Raw genomic sequence first — 20275 nt, 5'->3', positions numbered from 1 at the left:
GCCCTTTTCGGGAAGAAACCCAGTGGACCCCATTATAGTTTATGGAGTCCACTGGTTTCTGAAGGTAACCATTCGGAGGTCCGCTTGGGGAAACCCGAACGCAGATGTGAACCTAGCCTCTGAATATGCAACTGAGAGGGCGGCTTCATTGCTCCAAACTTTTGCACTAAGCACCATTCTAATATGCCCTCCTTTCTTCTACCCTACAGGGCCATGGAGCTTAGGACGGGTTCACACCTGCGCCCGGTCTCCGCTTTGTGGGTTTCTGTCTTCTGCCCGAGAAACTGGACAGGAGATGGAAACCGGCAGTCAGTGTCTGCCTGTGAGTGTCTTCTGGTCTCCATGGCAAAACGGTTTTGTTTTTTTTAACCGGACACAAAGTCCTGCATGTCCGACTTTGTGTCAGGTTAAAAAAAAAACTGTTTCACCGCGGAGAGCAGAAGACGCTCACGGGCAGACACTTAGCAAACCAATTCAAATGAATGAGTTTGAAAATAAACTGCCGGTTTCCGTCTCCTGTCCAGTTTCTCAGGCAGAAGATGGAAACCTGCAAAGCGGAGACTGGGCGCAGGTGTGAACAAGCCCTAAGATGAAATCTTGCCTGGCCCTGTCACACAAAGAAAGGAGGGGGGTGACAAAGGGCATTCCTGGGCTGTGCGGGGCAAGGCAGAGTGCGGTAACTGAGCTGCCCTCAGTGGCCAGATTGTTAATTTGCATAATCTGAAATAAATTAACATCTTGGCAACAGAGGTAAAATTTTTCATGATCCTGACCTACCTATGTAGATGATTAAATATGCTTCACCCTGGTGACAAACTCCCTTTAAAGGGTTTTTTCTGTACTTTTAGGAAAGGTCATCAGTTGAAGGTATGTGGGGGACAGACACCCAGTGATTGAACCCTATGGATCAGGTGGTTGAAGAGGCAGCAGTTGCCCTAATATTTCAACTTATCTATCTACAGAATAAGTAGAAAAAAATGCAGAAGCAGCACAGCGTACAAACCGGGTGCAGAGCCAAACTAGAAGATGGCTATCTACAAAATAAGGGATAAGCATCTTATTAGTGGAGATCCAACTGCTGGACCTCCGCCTCCTAAACCCCCACTGCCAAACTGGGCTTTGGTAAGCATTGGTTCTGCTTCTCAGACCATATGATGCTACCTTCATCAATCACAAGGCCATTCAAGTGAACATGGTCAAGCTGCAATATCAAGCACAGCGTTTTTGGTAGTGAGGAGGCCTCTTCAAACAGCTGATCCGTGTGGGAGCCATACTAGTGCTGAAGACCTAAGGATTGCTATCTTGCTATATATTTTGCCTAAATAACATGACCTACGTGTCTAAGGATAGAGACACTTGCACCATTTGCATATGTTCGCGTATAACAAGACAGAGCGGTTGAGCCAGAGGACACGGCTTTGTCTTCTCTCAGATGTCAGTGTGCCCCGGCTCAGAGATTCCGCACGCAATAATTTATGTACCTTCTTAATGTCGTCATCTGACGCCTTCTTGAAATCATTTTCAAATGGACTTGCAAGCTCATTGAACAGACCAACTTCTTCACAGTTCTTCAGGAACCGAGTGGGTGTTGGTGTTTGATCTAGAAATTCAATTTATAAAAAAGTTAGAAAAGTAAAAGAATTAACCATTCCATTCCAATGATCACAGAGCAGGTCCTGTCTGGCTCTATGTTATCGAAACGCAACACAACCGAGTTCACCAAATCTCAATTGTGTGTATGGGGCCTTACAGAGGTTGTGCCATTATGGACACTTATTCCTTGTCCTGTAGATAGGGGTTAAGTGTCCGATTGCTGCAGGCCTGAACGCCATTGTTGCCCAGTGATCAAGAGAACGGGTAGAGAAAGTCCCAATAAGGCCTCCATGTAATTGGGGTATCAGTGCACTCGGGTGCCTGAAGCTTCATTCATTCACTGCCATAGACTGGAACGCCGGTCACACAAACGCACTGGTAATCCGTTCACAAAGAGGACTTAGGGAGACTTTTGGTCCCCCATCCTTCTGATCACTGGGGGACTCAGCGTTTGGGCCTTCAATCTGACACTTATCCCCTGTCCTGGGGAGGCTCCAATATTTTTTTCTCATCTTAACCACTTAATATTAGAGCAGTTGTACTAGTAGTTGCCTTTAATTAGAAAAATTTTAGGTTGCAATTTTCCTCCCTTCATTTTTTTTCAGACCCCATGATATATAAATTGATACCTGCTGCTAACACATCATTGTCATATAAACAAGTCCTCTCCATAGTACATGATAGATGTGGAGGTGTCCAAGAAGCTGCGGCCTTCACTAGCTTACAAGTATACCCAGCACTTCCCTCCTGGACTGATTTCTTATTCTACTGCTCATAATGTGATTCCTTCTTACTCTTGCAGCATGATGTGAATTCTCTCCTTCCTCTTTAGTACATTGGTTACGATCTATAAGCTGTCATCTGCCCTCTCTGAATATTTGGAATCTTTTACCACTCTCCACCCTCCAATCTGCTTTATACAACCTTCTGGAGCTATGTAAGAAGCAGCAAGACAGCCATCTATGCACAGCAGTTACACAGACTCTACAACAAAACATTTTACATTGGCAAGCAGCACTGACCTGCAACAATGACACTGTCATTTCGAGCAGGGCCAAACTTCAATGTCATCTCATGTTTATGCTTATGTACGGCCAAGTGATCTTCATTAGTAAAACGCTGTTGGTTAAAAACAACATCAATATAAAGAGACAAAATTTGCAAAATGTTATGTTATGACATCACAAATAATTTTAATGATTGTTACAAATATTGCAAATTCATGAGAATTCTTGACTCTTATTGAAATTAATGGGAGAGTTGGGAAGGGTTTTTTGAGGAAGATTTTAAGGCACATTCTGCATTCTTAAGGGTGTGTGAACTCATCCTTAAACAAACTAGCCTCTAAAGTTACTCCCATTGTTATTCTCATTGTTATACATTGTAGGTACTTGTCTATTCCATCTTCTTATTGTAACACACTGTACTTTTTTTTATGCATATTAAATCTAAAATTTAACAAGATTGTCTTTTGTCTCTAATGTTCCCCCCACTTCTGAAGTGTTAATATCAATAGCTCTGTTACCCTGTTGTGTTCTAGTGGTGCATAGTGTGTGGGCATACTGGTATCTCGTTGTACCTTTGTGTGGATGCATGAGTGTAAAGGGGAACTTTACTTTTGTGCAGCCTGGTAAGACGGACAAGTTGGAAAAGAATGTGGAATCGGAGTTTCCTTTTATGATTGCATTTGGGTCCAATAGGTATGCGTGGTGAATAAGCATCCCGAACAGATAACCCCCAGAACTGGTATACAGTGAGTGGATATATTTGTAGAGTCAACTAGAAAACAGTGATGTAAAATTATGGTCAAAGGTTTTGTCCAGATAAGAAAAGGTGAGCACAGCCATGAGTCCTGTGTCATGCCAACAATAAAGCGTCCTGAGACCAGGTGTGGGGTTGCTTTTCATCCAAAGGGGTTGCCTAAAAACACTGCCATGAATAAAGAATAGCAACTAAACATTCTACATGAAAAACTGCTCCCAATGGTCCAGGAACAACGTGGTGATAAACAATGCTTATTCCACCATAATGGAGCACCATGTCACAATGCAAAAGTGATAGCCAAGTGGCTCATGAGACAAGAGTAATATCTATCTAAGTAGCTTGGTGAACAAAACATTGAAAGGTTGGGTTTCATGTCCAGGAAATTCCCCAATCCCATTGAGAACCAGTGGCCAATCCTCAAAAAGAGCAGGTGGACAAACAAAAACACAAAAATTGTGATAAACTCCAAGCAGGGATTAGGCAAGAATAGGTCATAGGTCAGGATGTGGCCCACAAGCGGATATCAAGCGTGCCACAGGGAATTGCAGAAGTTTGCAGAAATAAGCGTCAGCTCTGAGAACACTGAGTCTTTACATGAACTCGATGTATTTGTTAATAAAAGCGTAAAATCTTAGAATTGCAACTCAGTAACCAAAGAAACAGAAAGAATAAAAGATCTAAAGACAATGAAGGAGAAAACTTTGTGAAAACCAAAATTTGTGTCAGTCTCAAAACCTTTGAACGATTAGGTGAACATTCCTAAAGAAAAAGGCATTTATATAACTTAGAATTTTTTATGGATGGACACAATATTATGGTATACTACCATGTATATGGGGGTCTGCCAACTGTCCCCTGAAAAGATGTATCAGGCGTGTTACCAAGGGAGATACACTCATGTGTTTAGCAGTGTCTCATTATTCTCTCCCTAGGGTCAGGGGATAATCGTACACATCAGGGAGAGGGTGTGCCTACATAGGCAGTACGGAGACTTACAAGTCATTCCTGCTCCGCTAGGGATTCTGGGCAAAAAATATGCAAATCTATTCTCCAGGATGTAATTAGGAGAACAGTGCCTCTGTATGCCGCCCTCTAGAGGGCAGCATCCTTAACATCATGCATGACTCAGTTAAAAAGTCTATTTAATTGCCAAATTAGTATTTCTATTCCAAAAGGAACAGATTCCCAGCTATGGACAGCACTGTTACGGCCTATTGGGCCATCCTCAGCATAGCGCTATGCTGAGGATGGCCCAATAGGCCGAAACAGCGCTGTCCATAGCTGGGAATCTGTTCCTTTTGGAATAGAAATACTGATTTGGCAATTAAATCCACATCATGATTAAATAGACTTTTTAACTGAGTCATGCATGATGTTAAGGATGCTGCCCTCTAGAGGGTAGCGTACAGAGAGCACTGTTCTCCTAATTACATCCTGGAGAATAGATTTGCATATTTTTCACCCTATTCTCTCCCTATTGAGATAACATTGCACATAACACGCTATTGAGCTAAGCCTACACATTTACGGGAGAGTCAGCAGAATCAGCTCAACAAGCCATCAGTAGGTCTTATGTAAGTTTGAAGTAGTCACTTGATGTACCCACATGACCATGTAACCATATCCCCTGTTGTCTATGTTGCATCCACTGGTGCCCACCAGTAGCAGAACACATCTAGCGCATGCGCAGATATAGCAGACTCTGCTGCCTTTACAATTTTTCATGGTTGCCATTGCTGCTGACCCCCTCCCCTCTCCACCACATCCCGAGAACACTAAAGCGAGCCATGACTGACCAACCAGCTCACAAGCCGGAAAGCAAACAGAGATAGGGGTGAGGATCGGTGAAAAATTCTAAAGAGGACGTATGTTATACAACTTAAAACTGTTGATTTTACACTATTTTAAATGACTCCTTTAAGACATCAAATACAATGTCCAGGGCTGTGGATTGAGGGAGGAGGATTGTGACTTACCTGGCCACATCCAGGGGCGGTGCATACAAATGGTTTGTCATCACTCATATTCTACAGGTCCTTGTGATTACCTGTGGGAGACAGACATGCGCCATTATATGGACAGGAGGACACACAGTTTTCATTTTCTGATAGCATTTACCATTAATAAATATTAGAATATACTTTATGAAAACATGTAATGTATTATTTATTATTAATAAAAAATTAAAACGTTTCTGGGAAATCCTGTGAAACTCCCCCTTTGTTGGTTTCTCTATTGCTAGCTGAAATCTGTGTACCACTTAGGCCCGGTTCACATCAGCGTTTGGGTTTCCATTCGGGGAGTCCACTTCGGGACCCCCCAAACGGAAACCTATATGCATTAAAAAGCGGTTACCAAAGAACCACATGGACCCCATAGACTATAATGAGGTCTGTGTAGATTTCTGCAAGCAGCACTTTTCTCTCCACATGTTTTGTGCGGAAACCGAGCAGAAACCACACGGTCCTCATTATAGTCTATGGGGTCTCTGTGTTTTCTTTGGTAACCGCTTTTTAATGCAGATAGGCTTCCATTTGGGGGTTCCCCAAGCGGACTCCCTAAATGGAAACCTGAATGCTGATGTGAATCGGGCCTTAGGCTACGGTCACACTAGCATTGTGTGACCATTCGGGGACTCAGTCTTCTATTTCACTTAAAATATGTGGAGAGAGAAGTCCTGCAAGTAGGATTTTGGGAAGAAACCTGGGGGACACCAATTTAGTGTATGGGATCTGTGGGTTTCCACGGATAACTGAGGTGAGCCGGGCTTGCGTCATTACGCGTCACCACGCAAGCCCGGCAAACGTACAGTCTGGTCCATCATTGAAGATGGCCAACATAAGTGGGGAGTGCACTAAACAAAGGGAGAGGTAAATAACTGTGTTTTATATTAATTGTTAATTGTTCATGGGTGTCTACAAAGGGACATAATACTGTGTGAATAGACCATTATGGGGCATAATACTGTGTGCAGGGGCCACTATGGGGCATAATACTGTGTGCAGGGGCCACTATGGGGAATAATACCGTGTGCAGGGGCCACTATGGGGAATAATACTGTGTGCAGGGGCCACTATGGGGAATAATACCGTGTGCAGGGTCCACAATGGGGGATAATACTGTGTGCAGGGGCCACTATGGGGGATAATACTGTGTGCAGGGGCCACTATGGGGGATAATACTGTGTGCAGGGGCCAATATGAGGAATAATACTGTGTGCAGGGGCCACTATGGGGGATAATACTGTGTGCAGGGGCCACTTTTGGAATAATACTGTGTGCAGGGGCCACTATGGGGGATAATACTCTGTGCAGGAATTTGGTTTGTGCAGGGAGATTTGAGGTCATGGGGGAGGGGGCCCCATGTTTAAATATTCGCTTTGGGGCTGCGCCATTCCTAGTTACACCACTGGGTATATAATATATACGGTATACCTTAAAGGACATAAAAGGTCTTCTATAAGTGACTCCCTCATCACAACGTCCTCTGATGGCAATATCCCCATACTCACTGCTCTTACAGTAAAGAACCCCCTTCCATGTTGGTGTAGAAACCAAGGTGTAGAGGATGCCACCTTGTTATAATTGCCATTGGCTAAAGGATATGTCACTTATTGCAACTACTCAATCAGTATTACCAATACATAAATAACCAAAATTCAGTGTCATCGCGTGTCATATAAATATGGGGTATGGTATGCAAAAAGGGGAGTGTCCTAGAATAATCATTCATTAATTGTAATTAAGCTAAAATGTTCAGTTGTGATTTTGTTAAGGCCTCAATCTCCCAGCCCTACAGTCTTCTTGTATACATTGTATAATGGGGTGTTCCTTCCATCCCTCTCTTGCTTGTTTTAGAGATATAGGTTAGAGGACAGGTGGGAGCCATACTCATAGATCCTAGAAGACGGAGGAAGGAAAACGGGACTAAACCAGCAGAAAGGAGAATGGAAATATAACGAGAAGTGTCAATGTCTAGCAGCTTATTTGGATAAAATGTGCAAATGAAAAATGTAAATGGTGACTGGTGGAATCCGGAAAACGGCAAGACAAAGGCAGAAAATGGTTTTACATAGAAATAAAAAGTCTTTTCTTTTCGGTTAAGTTTTTATTATTATTGTTAGATGATAATTTTTGGGAGAGAAAGATAAGAGCGGCTAAGGCTGGGTTCACATTGGAGTCTCCAACGCAGATTTAATCAAGAAATCTTGAACACGATAACAGAGCAAACTGCACTAATACATCTTGCAAAAGACGCCATAAATGAAGCCCGGCAGACCTCATTATAGGCGATGGGGTCCTCAGGAGCCACTGCGGCATGTCCGGGACGGAGCCATTACCATCACAATTTATTTTTTTCCTCAAATAGAACAAATGAAAAAGTGAAGGAAATGCAAATGTGTCTAAGAACTCTGTTTATTTAACTGGATACGAGAACTTTCAGACCAGGTTCTGGGGATAATATAACTCCTTAAGGAGAGAGCCCCTTTACAGGCGTATGGAGACTTACAAAGCCATTTTCGCTCCATTGGGGGATTATGGGAAACATGCAAAATTTTTTTCCAGGATGTAAATAGGAAAACGATGCGCGTATTTCCCATTCTGCTCAAACTTTGTAATATATGTCATATATAATAACTTTAAGGGTTTGTAATGTATAATAACATTAAGGTTTTTGTCCCTTATATTCAGGACTGTTTATGTTGCTTTACTCAATAACACTAGGTTCACACCTGCGTTTGGGTTTCCGTTCTTCGCGTCTGTTTGGGGAACCAAAAACCAGAAACCCAATTGGCAAAAAAGCAGTTGACTATAATGGGGTCCACCCATTTTTCACCTGAAAAGTGCAGGGAAAAAAATCCTGCTTGCAGGACTTTTCTCTCTGCTTTTTACAAGCAAAATGGCAGATGGAATCCCCAAACAGGCAACAAGCGCAGATGTGAACCCAGCCTAAGCCTGCTGCACTAAACCACAAAGAGCACATGTGATCCCAGTATACCCCGGCGGTAGCTACAGCAGTGCCCATAAAGCAGGGCACCTTACCACAACTCACTGCAGTGCCCATACACTAAGGCACCTTACCACAACTCACAGCAGTGCCCATACAGTAAGGCACCTTACCACAACACACAGCAGTGCCCATATACTAAGGCACCTTACCACAACTCACAGCAGTGCCCATATACTAAGGCACCTTACCACAACTCACAGCAGTGCCCATACAGTAAGGCACCTTACCACAACACACAGCAGTGCCCATATACTAAGGCACCTTACCACAACTCACAGCAGTGCCCATATACTAAGGCACCTTACCACAACTCACAGCAGTGCCCATACAGTAAGGCACCTTACCACAACTCACAGCAGTGCCCATACAGTAAGGCACCTTACCACAACTCACAGCAGTGCCCATACACTAAGGCACCTTACCACAACTCACAGCAGTGCCCATACAGTAAGGCACCTTACCACAACACACAGCAGTGCCCATATACTAAGGCACCTTACCACAACTCACTGCAGTGCCCATACAGTAAGGCACCTTACCACAACTCACAGCAGTGCCCATACACTAAGGCACCTTACCACAACTCACAGCAGTGCCCATACAGTAAGGCACCTTACCACAACACACAGCAGTGCCCATATACTAAGGCACCTTACCACAACTCACAGCAGTGCCCATATACTAAGGCACCTTACCACAACTCACTGCAGTGCCCATACACTAAGGCACCTTACCACAACTCACAGCAGTGCCCATACAGTAAGGCACCTTACCACAACTCACAGCAGTGCCCATACAGTAAGGCACCTTACCACAACTCACAGCAGTGCCCATACACTAAGGCACCTTACCACAACTCACAGCAGTGCCCATACACTAAGGCACCTTACCACAACTCACAGCAGTGCCCATACAGTAAGGCACCTTACCACAACACACAGCAGTGCCCATATACTAAGGCACCTTACCACAACTCACTGCAGTGCCCATACAGTAAGGCACCTTACCACAACTCACAGCAGTGCCCATACACTAAGGCACCTTACCACAACTCACAGCAGTGCCCATACAGTAAGGCACCTTACCACAACACACAGCAGTGCCCATATACTAAGGCACCTTACCACAACTCACAGCAGTGCCCATATACTAAGGCACCTTACCACAACTCACTGCAGTGCCCATACACTAAGGCACCTTACCACAACTCACAGCAGTGCCCATACAGTAAGGCACCTTACCACAACTCACAGCAGTGCCCATAGACTAAGGCACCTTACCACAACTACACAGCAGTGCCCATACACTAAGGCACCTTACCACAACTACACCGCAGTGCCCATACAGTAAGGCACCTTACCACAACTCACAGCAGTGCCCATAGACTAAGGCACCTTACCACAACTACACAGCAGTGCCCATACACTAAGGCACCTTACCACAACTACACCGCAGTGCCCATACAGTAAGGCACCTTACCACAACTCACAGCAGTGCCCATAGACTAAGGCATCTTACCACAACTCACAACAGTGCCCATACACTAAGGCACCTTACCACAACTACACAGCAGTGCCCATAGACTAAGGCATCTTACCACAACTCACAGCAGTGCCCATACACTAAGGCATCTTACCACAACTCACAGCAGTGCCCATACACTAAGGCACCTTACCACAACTCACAGCAGTGCCCATACACTAAGGCACCTTACCACAACTCACAGCAGTGCCCATACACTAAGGCATCTTACCACAACTCACAGCAGTGCCCATACACTAAGGCATCATACCAGAACTCACAGTAATGCCCATACAGCAAGACACAGAATTCACAGCAGTGCTAACACTCATGAAAAATAGAACAAAAATATCAAAAAGTCACAGCTTTTTGCACAACGTATACGAAAGCCCCTTTCCTAAGAGTAGATTTGATAAAATAAAGCATTACTTCCATCCATTCCAGACTATAGCCACAGCAGTTTCCCTCTCTCCCCTACTATTCATAGCAAACTCCCTTCTCTCAGTAGTCATCATATAACCTCACGCTCAACAGTAGTCCCTAAGGCTAAGGCCCATGTAGCGAGCCGCAGCCACAAAACATTACAGAAAACACTGCGGCGGAAATGCCTCTGTGGACTTTCTGCCCCTATTATACCTATTGAGAAAATGCGCACGTTTCCGTAGGTACAATTGTCATGCTGCGATTTTCAAAAATGCAAGCTTGTTTGAAAACTTGGCTTTTCCGCTGCAGATTTTTTTCTGGAAAAAGTGGATGGGATTAGCCAGAATCCCATCCACTTTGCAGGTAATGAAAAACATATCGGCAAAGCACTTTCTGAGATTTGCTGATGGAGTGTCTAAAGAGAATCTATCAGCAGGAAAATGGTGATGCAACCAGCCCCAGTGAAGCGGTGAACAGTCTCACAAGCAACTTCAAACCTTTAACTTTGTGAATCTTGTCTTTACTTGCACATAACTGTGTTTTCCCTGATATCAAAGTTAGAATAAAGTGCTTTGGGGCATATCAGAGTCTGGGTCGGCTCCGCTCAGCTCTACCCCCGATAGTTGGTAGTTATCCTCTCTGCTTTCCTGGATCTTGCCAGGCTTGTGAAGCATTGAAGATATTGTACTGACAACAATCCACTCTCTACTTACCAATCCTATGCATGGCCAGCATCACATTATACACTATAAAAGCCAGAGAGCTGGCTACCTAGTTAGGGCGGGTTCACTCCTGCTCCTCGCTTTGCAGGTTTCCGTCTTCTGCCCGACAGACTGGACAGGAGACGGAAACTGGCAGTCAATTTTCAAACCCATTCACTTGAATGGGTTTGCAAAGTGTCTGCCCTTGAGCGTCTTCTGCCTCTCTGCGGCGAAACGTTTTTTTTTAACCAGACACAAAGTCCTGCATGCCCAAAAAAACCTGGTTTCGTCGCAGAGACCAGAAGACGCTCACGGGCGGACACTGACTGCCGGTTTCCGTCTCCTGTCCAGTTTCTCGGGCAGAAGACAGAAACCCACAAAGTGGAGACCGGGCGCAGGTGTGAACCCACCCCTAGTGTATAGATTGAGGCATACACAGATTGGAGCATACATAGACAAATGAGTGAACAATGAATCACCTTTTTCTATGCATTTTTGGAGTGCTGCAACTTTTTTTCTTTTTTTGACTGTGGATCAGGTCCTTTGCAGGCACCCATACTTTATTTACATGCGGAGTGCTGCTTATTTCTCTTATTTATATGTTTAAAAAGATAGATGAGTACATTGGCAGATACATAGACACATATATAGATGCATCAATAGATAGATGCATAGATATGTGCATAAACAAATGAAGAGATGCATAGATGGATAAATAGATATATGCATACATAGATAAATGCATGCAGAAAGTCACAGATAGATGCATAGTTAGAAATAAAGATGGACAGATACATAGAAGGGCAGATACATGGCTGCCTCTATTTCTTTATGCATTTAAACAAACCAAAAATGTAGTTAAAAAATAAAATAACCCTAGTGAAGCGCAGAGACTGTCTCGTATTTATCTCTTGCATAGGGTCGATAGGACTCTACAGAGACTGTTCCGTATGCATATCCATTCTGATGCCAAATGCCCCCGCTGTAGTATGGAACCTGCACATCTCCTTCATATGATGTGGGAGTGTCGGGAGTTAGCCAAGTACTGGAATCAGATACTGTCCTTGCTTGGCCGGGTGTATTCTATTGCCCTTCAGCACTCACCATTAGTTTGCCTTCTAGGTAATTTGGGGGAGGGTGTGGACCCTGAAAGCCCAGAATTTATAGGGTTGTCTAGGGTATTATACCAGGCAAGAAAATTGATTGCTTATCATTGGTTGGACCCAAGCCCTCCTTCTCTGGTGGAATTGATATCTAGAATTAATAATACTATTAGGCTGGAGAGGGGAGTATATATACAGAGAAAGGCCCAAACTAAATTTGAAAAAATTTGGGGGGCATGGTTGGACACACCTGGTCTTCCATCCCAGTCTCTGATTAGGGATAGATCTCTCATTTCTACTTTAGCCGTTTCCCTGAGCGCTATTATTTGCTATGAAACAAAAGATTAAATAAAAATTAAAATAAAAATTATCTGATTTAATAAATAAATAAATAAATAGATTTATTCCAAACACAATGTTTCATTCTTTCATCCATATAAAGTATCTATCTTTCCATCTATCTAGGCAGCTACTGCCAACAACAGCGTAAAAGACAGGAGAACAGAAAGCGGATTTCAGATGAGAATTTCGAAAAGTTGACAAAATGAGTTAATAAGATATATTCCAAACTTTTTGATAATGACACAAATGCTGCCAGAAACCATTTTCAGGATCACTGCTTGCTGTCATTGGATAGAAATAGTCTTGTTCACATCTGCACAGGGGTTTGCATTTGAGGGGTCCACTTGAGGAACCCCTGAACATGAAACCTTAGAATAGACTATAAAGGTGTCCATATGTTTTCTATTTGGTTTCCGCATGAAGCCCCTTTAAAGCAAGCTCTGCTTAAATTTAGGTTTTGCTTATAAAGTGACCCAAAGTATAAGCAAATATCCATAGAACCAACTAGCATAATACCTTATACAGCTATTCAGTCTTATGAAGCCGCAATGGCAACAACAGCCATGTCCAGTTATATTAACCTGCAGGTAAATATTTGCAGGGAGCAGCATCATAAAAGGTAACAAGCGAGGAGAATCTGAGCAGGCAGTATGGTAAATGCTAGACAAGGAAGTATGGCAGACATGTCTGTTTATTCAATGACACAGATATCATCACATATACAAGTAGATGGCCGGTATCTGGCACCATCACACAAATCCTTCATGTCAGGGTTCAAAGATACTCGCAATAGAAAAGAAATAAACAGTAAGACATCCTGAGCTAGGCGTACGAGATTTACAGTGATCAGATGGCGATCACACAGATCAGCGATCTACAACAGGCAGACTGCGGCCGCCATCTAAACTGCACTGACCTGCCGTCCATCAAATATATCTATGATATCTGCAGTCAAGGTGACTACCAAGGGACCCGCGCAGTAGCCGTGCTCAGAGCTTTGGAGCCTGGAAGTGTTAGACACCTGGGAGAGATAAGTATAGTTAGTCTGGTGTCAGATATAATCTTAGAGGTCTGACCTCGGATCTAATTCATTTTAGGGGTGTGAACAGGGGTCCAATCAATTATGGGGTTCTTGCCTGAGGTCTGATTAATCAATAAGATATGTCCTGATGTATGATTCATTTTAGGGGTCTGATCAGAGGACCCATACATTTTAGGTCTCAGAACACAGACCAGACCTCTAAAATTAGACCCCAGAACAGACCCCTAAAATGTGTAGGATTCAGGGGTCTGGGGTTTTGACTAACTGTAGGGGTGTGAATTCATTTTGAAAGTCTGGTCTGGTGTCTTCTTCTTCTTAGGGATCTAGTCTGGAGTCCAAATTAATTTTGGGATCTGGTGTGAGGTCTTACTTTCAGGGGTCTAGTCTTTAGTCTGATTATTTTAGGGGCTGGGTTTTTACTAATTTTAGGGATCTAAAGTAATTTTGCAGATCTTACTTTTAGAGGACTATAGACTGGGATATGAATAGTTTTAGAGCAGGTCTGGGGTTTGAGTCATTTTAGGGGTCTCCCCATTTTTAAGGCTCTGGTCTGGTGACTGAAATGTCTTCAGGGGTCTCATATAAAATCATTTCTGGTCTGTTTTACCCAAAATAGTAATAAACAGTTCTGCAAAGTTTCTGACCTGTTAACAAGATGGCATCTTTACTGCTGGCAGTCAGCGGACTCATATAGTTGGTCCTTTAATAACACCATCTTCTATCATACAGTTACAGTATAAGAGATATCTTACGGGTATCAAGTCACCCCTTTAAGAGACTGCATAGAAGAGCCTAATGGATGGTATAGGATGCAACTGTATATATATATATATATATATATATATATATATATACACACACATACACATATACAAGGCATATACAGGCAGAGAACATTCTAGATACCGGAGTCCCTGTACATATCACTGGTGTGTTTGGTCCAGGGGGCTAGGAGAGCCAGGATGCTGTTGCCATGGTAAGCAGACATCATGGCAGACAGCGCTGGGTGTACAAGGCTGCAGCCTAGGACCCTGAGCAGCAGCAGCGGCTGTCAATCATCCATCCTACCTGACATCAGTGCAGTACGGGGGCAGGTTACTGTCCTAGCAGCTCCTTTAGCACCTGAGCAGCTCCGATCTCCCGCACTGCTGACACACACATTACGCTTCTCTACGCTCCGCCATGTTACCGTGCGCTCCCCGGCAGCCGAGACCCCAGCGGTGCAGGTTCTATCGCGACAGGTGATCGGCCGTGCAACCTCCGTGTTTACAAACTTACCCCCTAGAAGGGCTGAACCTTGCTCAAGGCCAAATCCCACTAGCTCCCTGTCAGATTATCGCGATATTTCGCTTGACAGCTGGGCGGGTGGGAGTTTGATCGCTGCTTGCTGCTCCGGCTGTGGGGGGAGAGCCAGCAAAAGGGATTACGTCATTGTAATCAGCTACTGGCATGCCAGGAGCGGCAATGGCGGCGTTACAGCTGTGCAGGGGCGGAGCCAGGACCGGACGGCATTGTCTTTGCTTCCTGGTTGAGAGTCTCCACCTATACACATGCGCATTTGAAACCATGGTTACCTTACTACAGTAAATGGAGGTGACGTGAACTGTACTTATAACTGGTCACAATTCACATTGACATTAGTAAAACTGAAATAAAGACTATATATTTAGCATTGGGGACCAGGAGCTTCAGTTTATGTCTGGCACCCAAACTATAATGCCCCTCTACACTATGTATAGTATGCACTCCTGGTGCTGCCACACCATAACACACAAAAAAGCTAGGTTCACACTGGCATCGCCTCCATTGGAGGACCAAAATAACAGAGAGGTCGGACTGCTAAAATAGCGGCAACACACGGAGTCTGACAGATCCCATTGACTATAATGGAGTCCATCGGGTGTCCGCCAGTTTAACACTGGAATTGGCAGAGGAAAAGGTCCTACATGCAGTCCTCTGCAGATTTTCTGACAAATATTGCAGTATAATCCCCAACGGAGACTCCTGTACAAATGTGAACGTAGCCCAATACTTACCTCTCCTGGTTCCCCTGTAGAACCCTCTGGTCTTATGGAACAGATGTAACAACACTACATTACCCTGAGCAGAGATGGGGGCCGAATGTTGAAGCAGCTAGCAGACAGCAGGGCCTGATTTTCCATATTTACTTGTGGACAACTGCAAGTACTCGGGATCTCTTCTCAAACTGCAGCACAATGCTATCTCTTTGGCTGTACTGCTAGGTTCACACCTGCGTTCGGGTCTCCGTTCTGTGGTTTCCGTCTTCTGCATGCAAGAAGACAGAAACCACAGACCAGGTTCGGCCTTGAGCGGCGATGAGCGTTTTATGCTCTCCGCCGCGAAACCGTTTTTTTTTAAACCGGACACAGAGTACTGCATGTCCGACTCTGTGTCCGGATTAAAAAAACCAGTTTCGCTGCAGAGAGCACAAAACGCTCACCGCCGCTCACGGCCGGACATCTTTCTCACCCATTCAAATGAATGGGTGAGAAAGAGTCCTGCAGGTTTCTATCATACACCACTATCATACACATATCATTATGATAGACACCATGACCCAGAGAAATAACCACCTGTGATGTCTGCTGTGCCATGACCACTGAGACCAATCATCAGCCTCAGCGGAAGGGATCGGAACGTCACAGCCAGTGAGGAATTTCATTGCAAGAAGATAGCTGAGCAGAAGAACTGGATCGTGCTAGGAGGACATCCCGGCGCACTATTTTCAAATACTGCCCATCATGCCCCCTCAGTGTTTACAGCTCATTACCTATACATATCCATATCCAAGTGGGTCCCCAACATAGTTATACCGATATTATCACTATACAGTGACCAAATAGTTTTAGATACCGGCTCTACACAGGGCTCTGCAGACAATTTAGATGAATACAGTGCAGTTACATTTCGTGACTTATAGATGATGTCTATAGTTGTAATTACTCACATTTCTTCCTTCTGGACCACCATGACCACTTCTTCCAGACATGATTTGTCTCTGTAACGTTGTCAACACATACATCTTTGGCTCCTCACTTTTCCAGGAACCCAGTCCACATTGTCCTCACCTACAGGAAGTCCCCATCCTGCTTCTTCCCCCTGTTATAAATTATATAGTAAGCTAGAGTATAGAAAATCCCCTGTAAATGAATTATACCCTTGTATGTATCTTTAAATTAGTACCCCGTTGGTTAATAATACCTCCTGTATGACCTCTTAGAGGTTGTCCAGGATCAAACATTAAAGAGGACCTTTCACCACTTTTGGGCACATGCAGTGTTATATACTGCCAGAAAGCCGACAGGGCGCTGAGTTCAGCGCCCTGTCGGCTTTCCCGATCTGTGCCCGGTGTAAAGAGCTTACGGTGCCGGTACCGTAGTGCTCTATGGTCAGAAGGGCGTTTCTGACCATTAGCCAGAGACGTCCTTCTGCCTCGCGGCGCCTATCGCGCTGTGCTGTGGAGCAGGGAGGAACGCCCCCTCCCTCTGCTCACACAGCTCGTCCATAGACGAGTATTATCAGGAGCGGGAGGGGGGAGTTCCTCCCCGCTCCACAGCACAGCGCGATAGGCGCCGCGAGGCAGAAGGACGTCTCTGGCTAATGGTCAGAAACGCCCTTCTGACCATAGAGCACTACGGTACCGGCACCGTAAGCTCTTTACACCAGGCACAGATCGGGAAAGCCGACAGGGCGCTGAACTCAGCGCCCTTTCGGCTTTCTGGCAGTATATAACACTGCATGTGCCCAAAAGTGGTGAAAGGTCCTCTTTAATTGATGAAGCAGCGGATGTTTCCTGTGCTGGGCCACCTGTCACATTCACTACTTTGTATACGGAGCAGCGGTAGCAGTGATGTCAAGTTAACGGGACCTCTACAGCCAATCACTGCACCCAGTAGTATATATTGCTCTCTCCCTTGCTGCCTGCATTAAAAGTTATGACCTGGGAAGACCCCTTTAAATTAAGTGTCCTTCAAAATATTGCCCCCTGTGTTCCCCCTAATTAATAATACTCTTTCATATTCCCTAAAGGGATTGTCCAGGGTAAACCATATTTGGCAAGGAGGCTGAGAAAGTTGGGAAGGAAAAAAATGGGGCCAATCAGCAGCCTAAGGAAAGGACACAGGACATCACAGGTGACGTATGTGAGTGAAGTTATGGCTCCATTCCTTAGTCTGCTGTTTGGCCTCAGCGGTCATATGCAGCAAGGACTTCCACCGGAAGAAGCATCATTGACATGTAAAGACGTTTTTAGGTTCTTTATTTACATTTTCCATCCCCTTGCCAAAAAAAACGTTTATCCTGGACAACCACTTTAAATTTAATGCGTTCAGGGCCGCCACCCTCCATAACCCCCTGCTATTTATGCCTCTGTCTAAATACCTCTGGTGATGTCAGTCCCCATTCCTGCCAACATCTGTTCTGTCATTGATGGCTAATGGAGCCTTATGTCAGCTCTGCAAAGTGCAGTTAGTTGCTGAACCTTGATAAAGTCTAGATCCCAATATTGTGGTCTGGTCAACAACCTCTTAAAGACTTTAATATCTTAATCCTGCTAATTCCCTTTAACCATTGAATTATTATACTTAAAGGGGTATTTCCATCTCAAGGATCATATTCAGACCTGTAGCCTAAAAAGGCTGTCCCTAAAAAGGTTGTCCCTCCAAGCAGGGGGATAACTTGAGGGAGTGCAGAGGGTGAAGTCGCATCGGGGCCCAAGAAGCTTAGGGGGCATAAGCACTGGCATCAGTATTGAGATCACAGCTTCCATCTGGAAACCTCCAGATTACTTTAACCACACTAAGGCCAGTGGTGAACCTAGCCTCTCTGCTACCTGAGGCAGATAATTGTAAGACGACCCTGTTCCTATTTTTGATCGTCCACCTCAGACAGTGGGGACACACACACACACACACAAACACACACACTTTACAATAAATACAATGCAGTAATACTCACGGGAGACGTCTCCCCATATTTCCCGTCTCTTCTCTGTGGACCGCCATGACCACTTCTTTCAGCTGTGACTTAACTCTGTGAAATTTGAAGCATAGACATCTTTGACTCCTCACTTCTCCACACACCCAACCCATATATATACCATATGTATATACCACAGTGGCCCCTGCAGCTTATATTATGCCCCACAGTGGCACAATAGACTGTGGGGCATAATAGAAGTTGCAGGGGGGATGTTGTGGGACATAATAGAGGTTACAGGGGCCACAGTGGACTCTTCAAGCTCCATTATTATACCCAGGGGTCTTTTTAGACCCCCGAGTATAATAATCGGAGCCCCAGGGGAGATGAGGGAACATAATAAACATTAATACTCACCCCTCTGGGATCCAATGTTAAAGAGTACCTTTCATGGGTTTGGGCAAAGGCAGTTTTATATACCGCTGGAAAGTTGACCATGCACTGTCGGCTTTCACAATCTGTGCCCTGGGTGAAGAGCTATCGTGCCGGTAGATTGTGAGCCCCATATAGGGATCACAATGTACGGGGGGGGGGGGGGGGAGTTTCGTTTTTTTTTTTCATTTACGTATGTTTTTGTAGAAAGGGAGGGAATCCACGCAAACACGGGGAGAACATACAAACTCCTTGCAGATGTTGTTCCTAGTGGGAGACGGATTACATGTTATGATAACTATTGATCACAGCATCTAAAAGGTTGAACTGCTGGAATCAGAAATATCTCTAATTTTTTCTTTACATTTGTACCAGCACTCAACCCACTTGGTCCCTGTGATTTGAGGTCTGTTCTCATAGATGCTGCCATTGCTGTGGTGCTGTGCCTGTGGCGTACAGCAGGGGTCCCCAACCGCAGGTCCGCGGACCAGTACCGGGCCATGGGGCATGTTGCACCGATCCGCGTACCGGCGCCGAGGAGTCAGCAGCTGCTGTGGCCAGCCAGCTCCACAATACTGACGCTTGGTTCTTGCTCATCGGGATAAGGTGAGCAAAGTGCAGGGTTGAGCCGGGACCCACTGTTATGTCCGGGATTCTAGTACTATGCAGGATAAGCAGCGGATATTGGCTCCACCCTGCACTCGCCTACCAAACTTTGGGCAACTGCATTACACGTTACTTGTCCCTGTGACGTGTAATGTAGCTGTAGTGAGGCTGTAGTGAAGTTAATAGCAGTATTAGGAGTGATATCCGTCATCAGTAGCCATCTTCATAACAGTGTCTGACATCGGTAGCCATCTTCATAACCTGCAGTGTCCGTCAGTTTGCACTTTCTCTTGTGTTTTCATATGTACATGATTCTAATCTACACCCCCGTGCTTAACCCCACCCCCAACAGGCCATAGAAAAATTGTCTTGTTGAAACTGGTCCCTGGTGGAAAAAAGGTTGGGGACCATTGGCATACAGTGACCCAGAACCTTGTAGCTTAGTCTGGAAGCAAGGGTGCAATTGGGGTGCTAGATTGCTTCCCTGTGCGCGCTAGGCTACACTGGTGGCATTTGGTATGAGTGGTTTCACCCAATTGGCATACTGCAAATTATTTTAAATACAAAATCTGTAGCGGAAATCTGCAGCATGTATTAGGACTTCTGCTGCAGATGGATAGTGTGACATGGCGCATATCTGCTGGAATTAGCCCTATTGAATGGGGCTGATCTGTGTCTGGCTGCTGCTGTCTGTGCAGAATCTGGAGGGATAAAGAACACGTTAACTATCTGAGCAGATTTTTTTTCTGTATGCCAATTTTCTGTTGCATTTCAATGGGGATTGTAGTCTATTTTATGTG

The 20275-nt window shown here is 44.7% G+C and overlaps 1 protein-coding gene across 3 annotated transcripts in view; it reads right to left on the bottom strand.

Moving 5' to 3' along the window:
- The window catches only part of ATF2 (activating transcription factor 2), a 74601-nt gene extending 59677 nt beyond the window's left edge, over window positions 1-14924 (bottom strand). For 2 of the 3 annotated variants that reach the window (XM_075284027.1, XM_075284029.1), the window contains exons 1-4: window positions 14568-14924; window positions 5334-5404; window positions 2616-2712; window positions 1482-1600 (exon numbers count right to left, since the gene is read on the bottom strand). In XM_075284027.1, coding sequence (XP_075140128.1) covers window positions 1482-1600; window positions 2616-2712; window positions 5334-5381 — 264 coding nt within the window. In that variant the 5' untranslated portion in view covers window positions 5382-5404; window positions 14568-14924. The remainder of the gene's footprint in view (window positions 1-1481; window positions 1601-2615; window positions 2713-5333; window positions 5405-14567) is intronic. The other variant, XM_075284028.1, reaches the window with a different exon arrangement.
- Between the last annotated feature and the right edge of the window lie 5351 nt (window positions 14925-20275).

Source organism: Leptodactylus fuscus, chromosome 8 (genome assembly GCF_031893055.1).
Source record: "Leptodactylus fuscus isolate aLepFus1 chromosome 8, aLepFus1.hap2, whole genome shotgun sequence".
NCBI classification, from domain to species: Eukaryota; Metazoa; Chordata; class Amphibia; order Anura; family Leptodactylidae; genus Leptodactylus; species Leptodactylus fuscus.
Note: the sequence above shows the minus strand (reverse complement) of the source record. Positions and strands in the feature narration are given on the sequence as shown.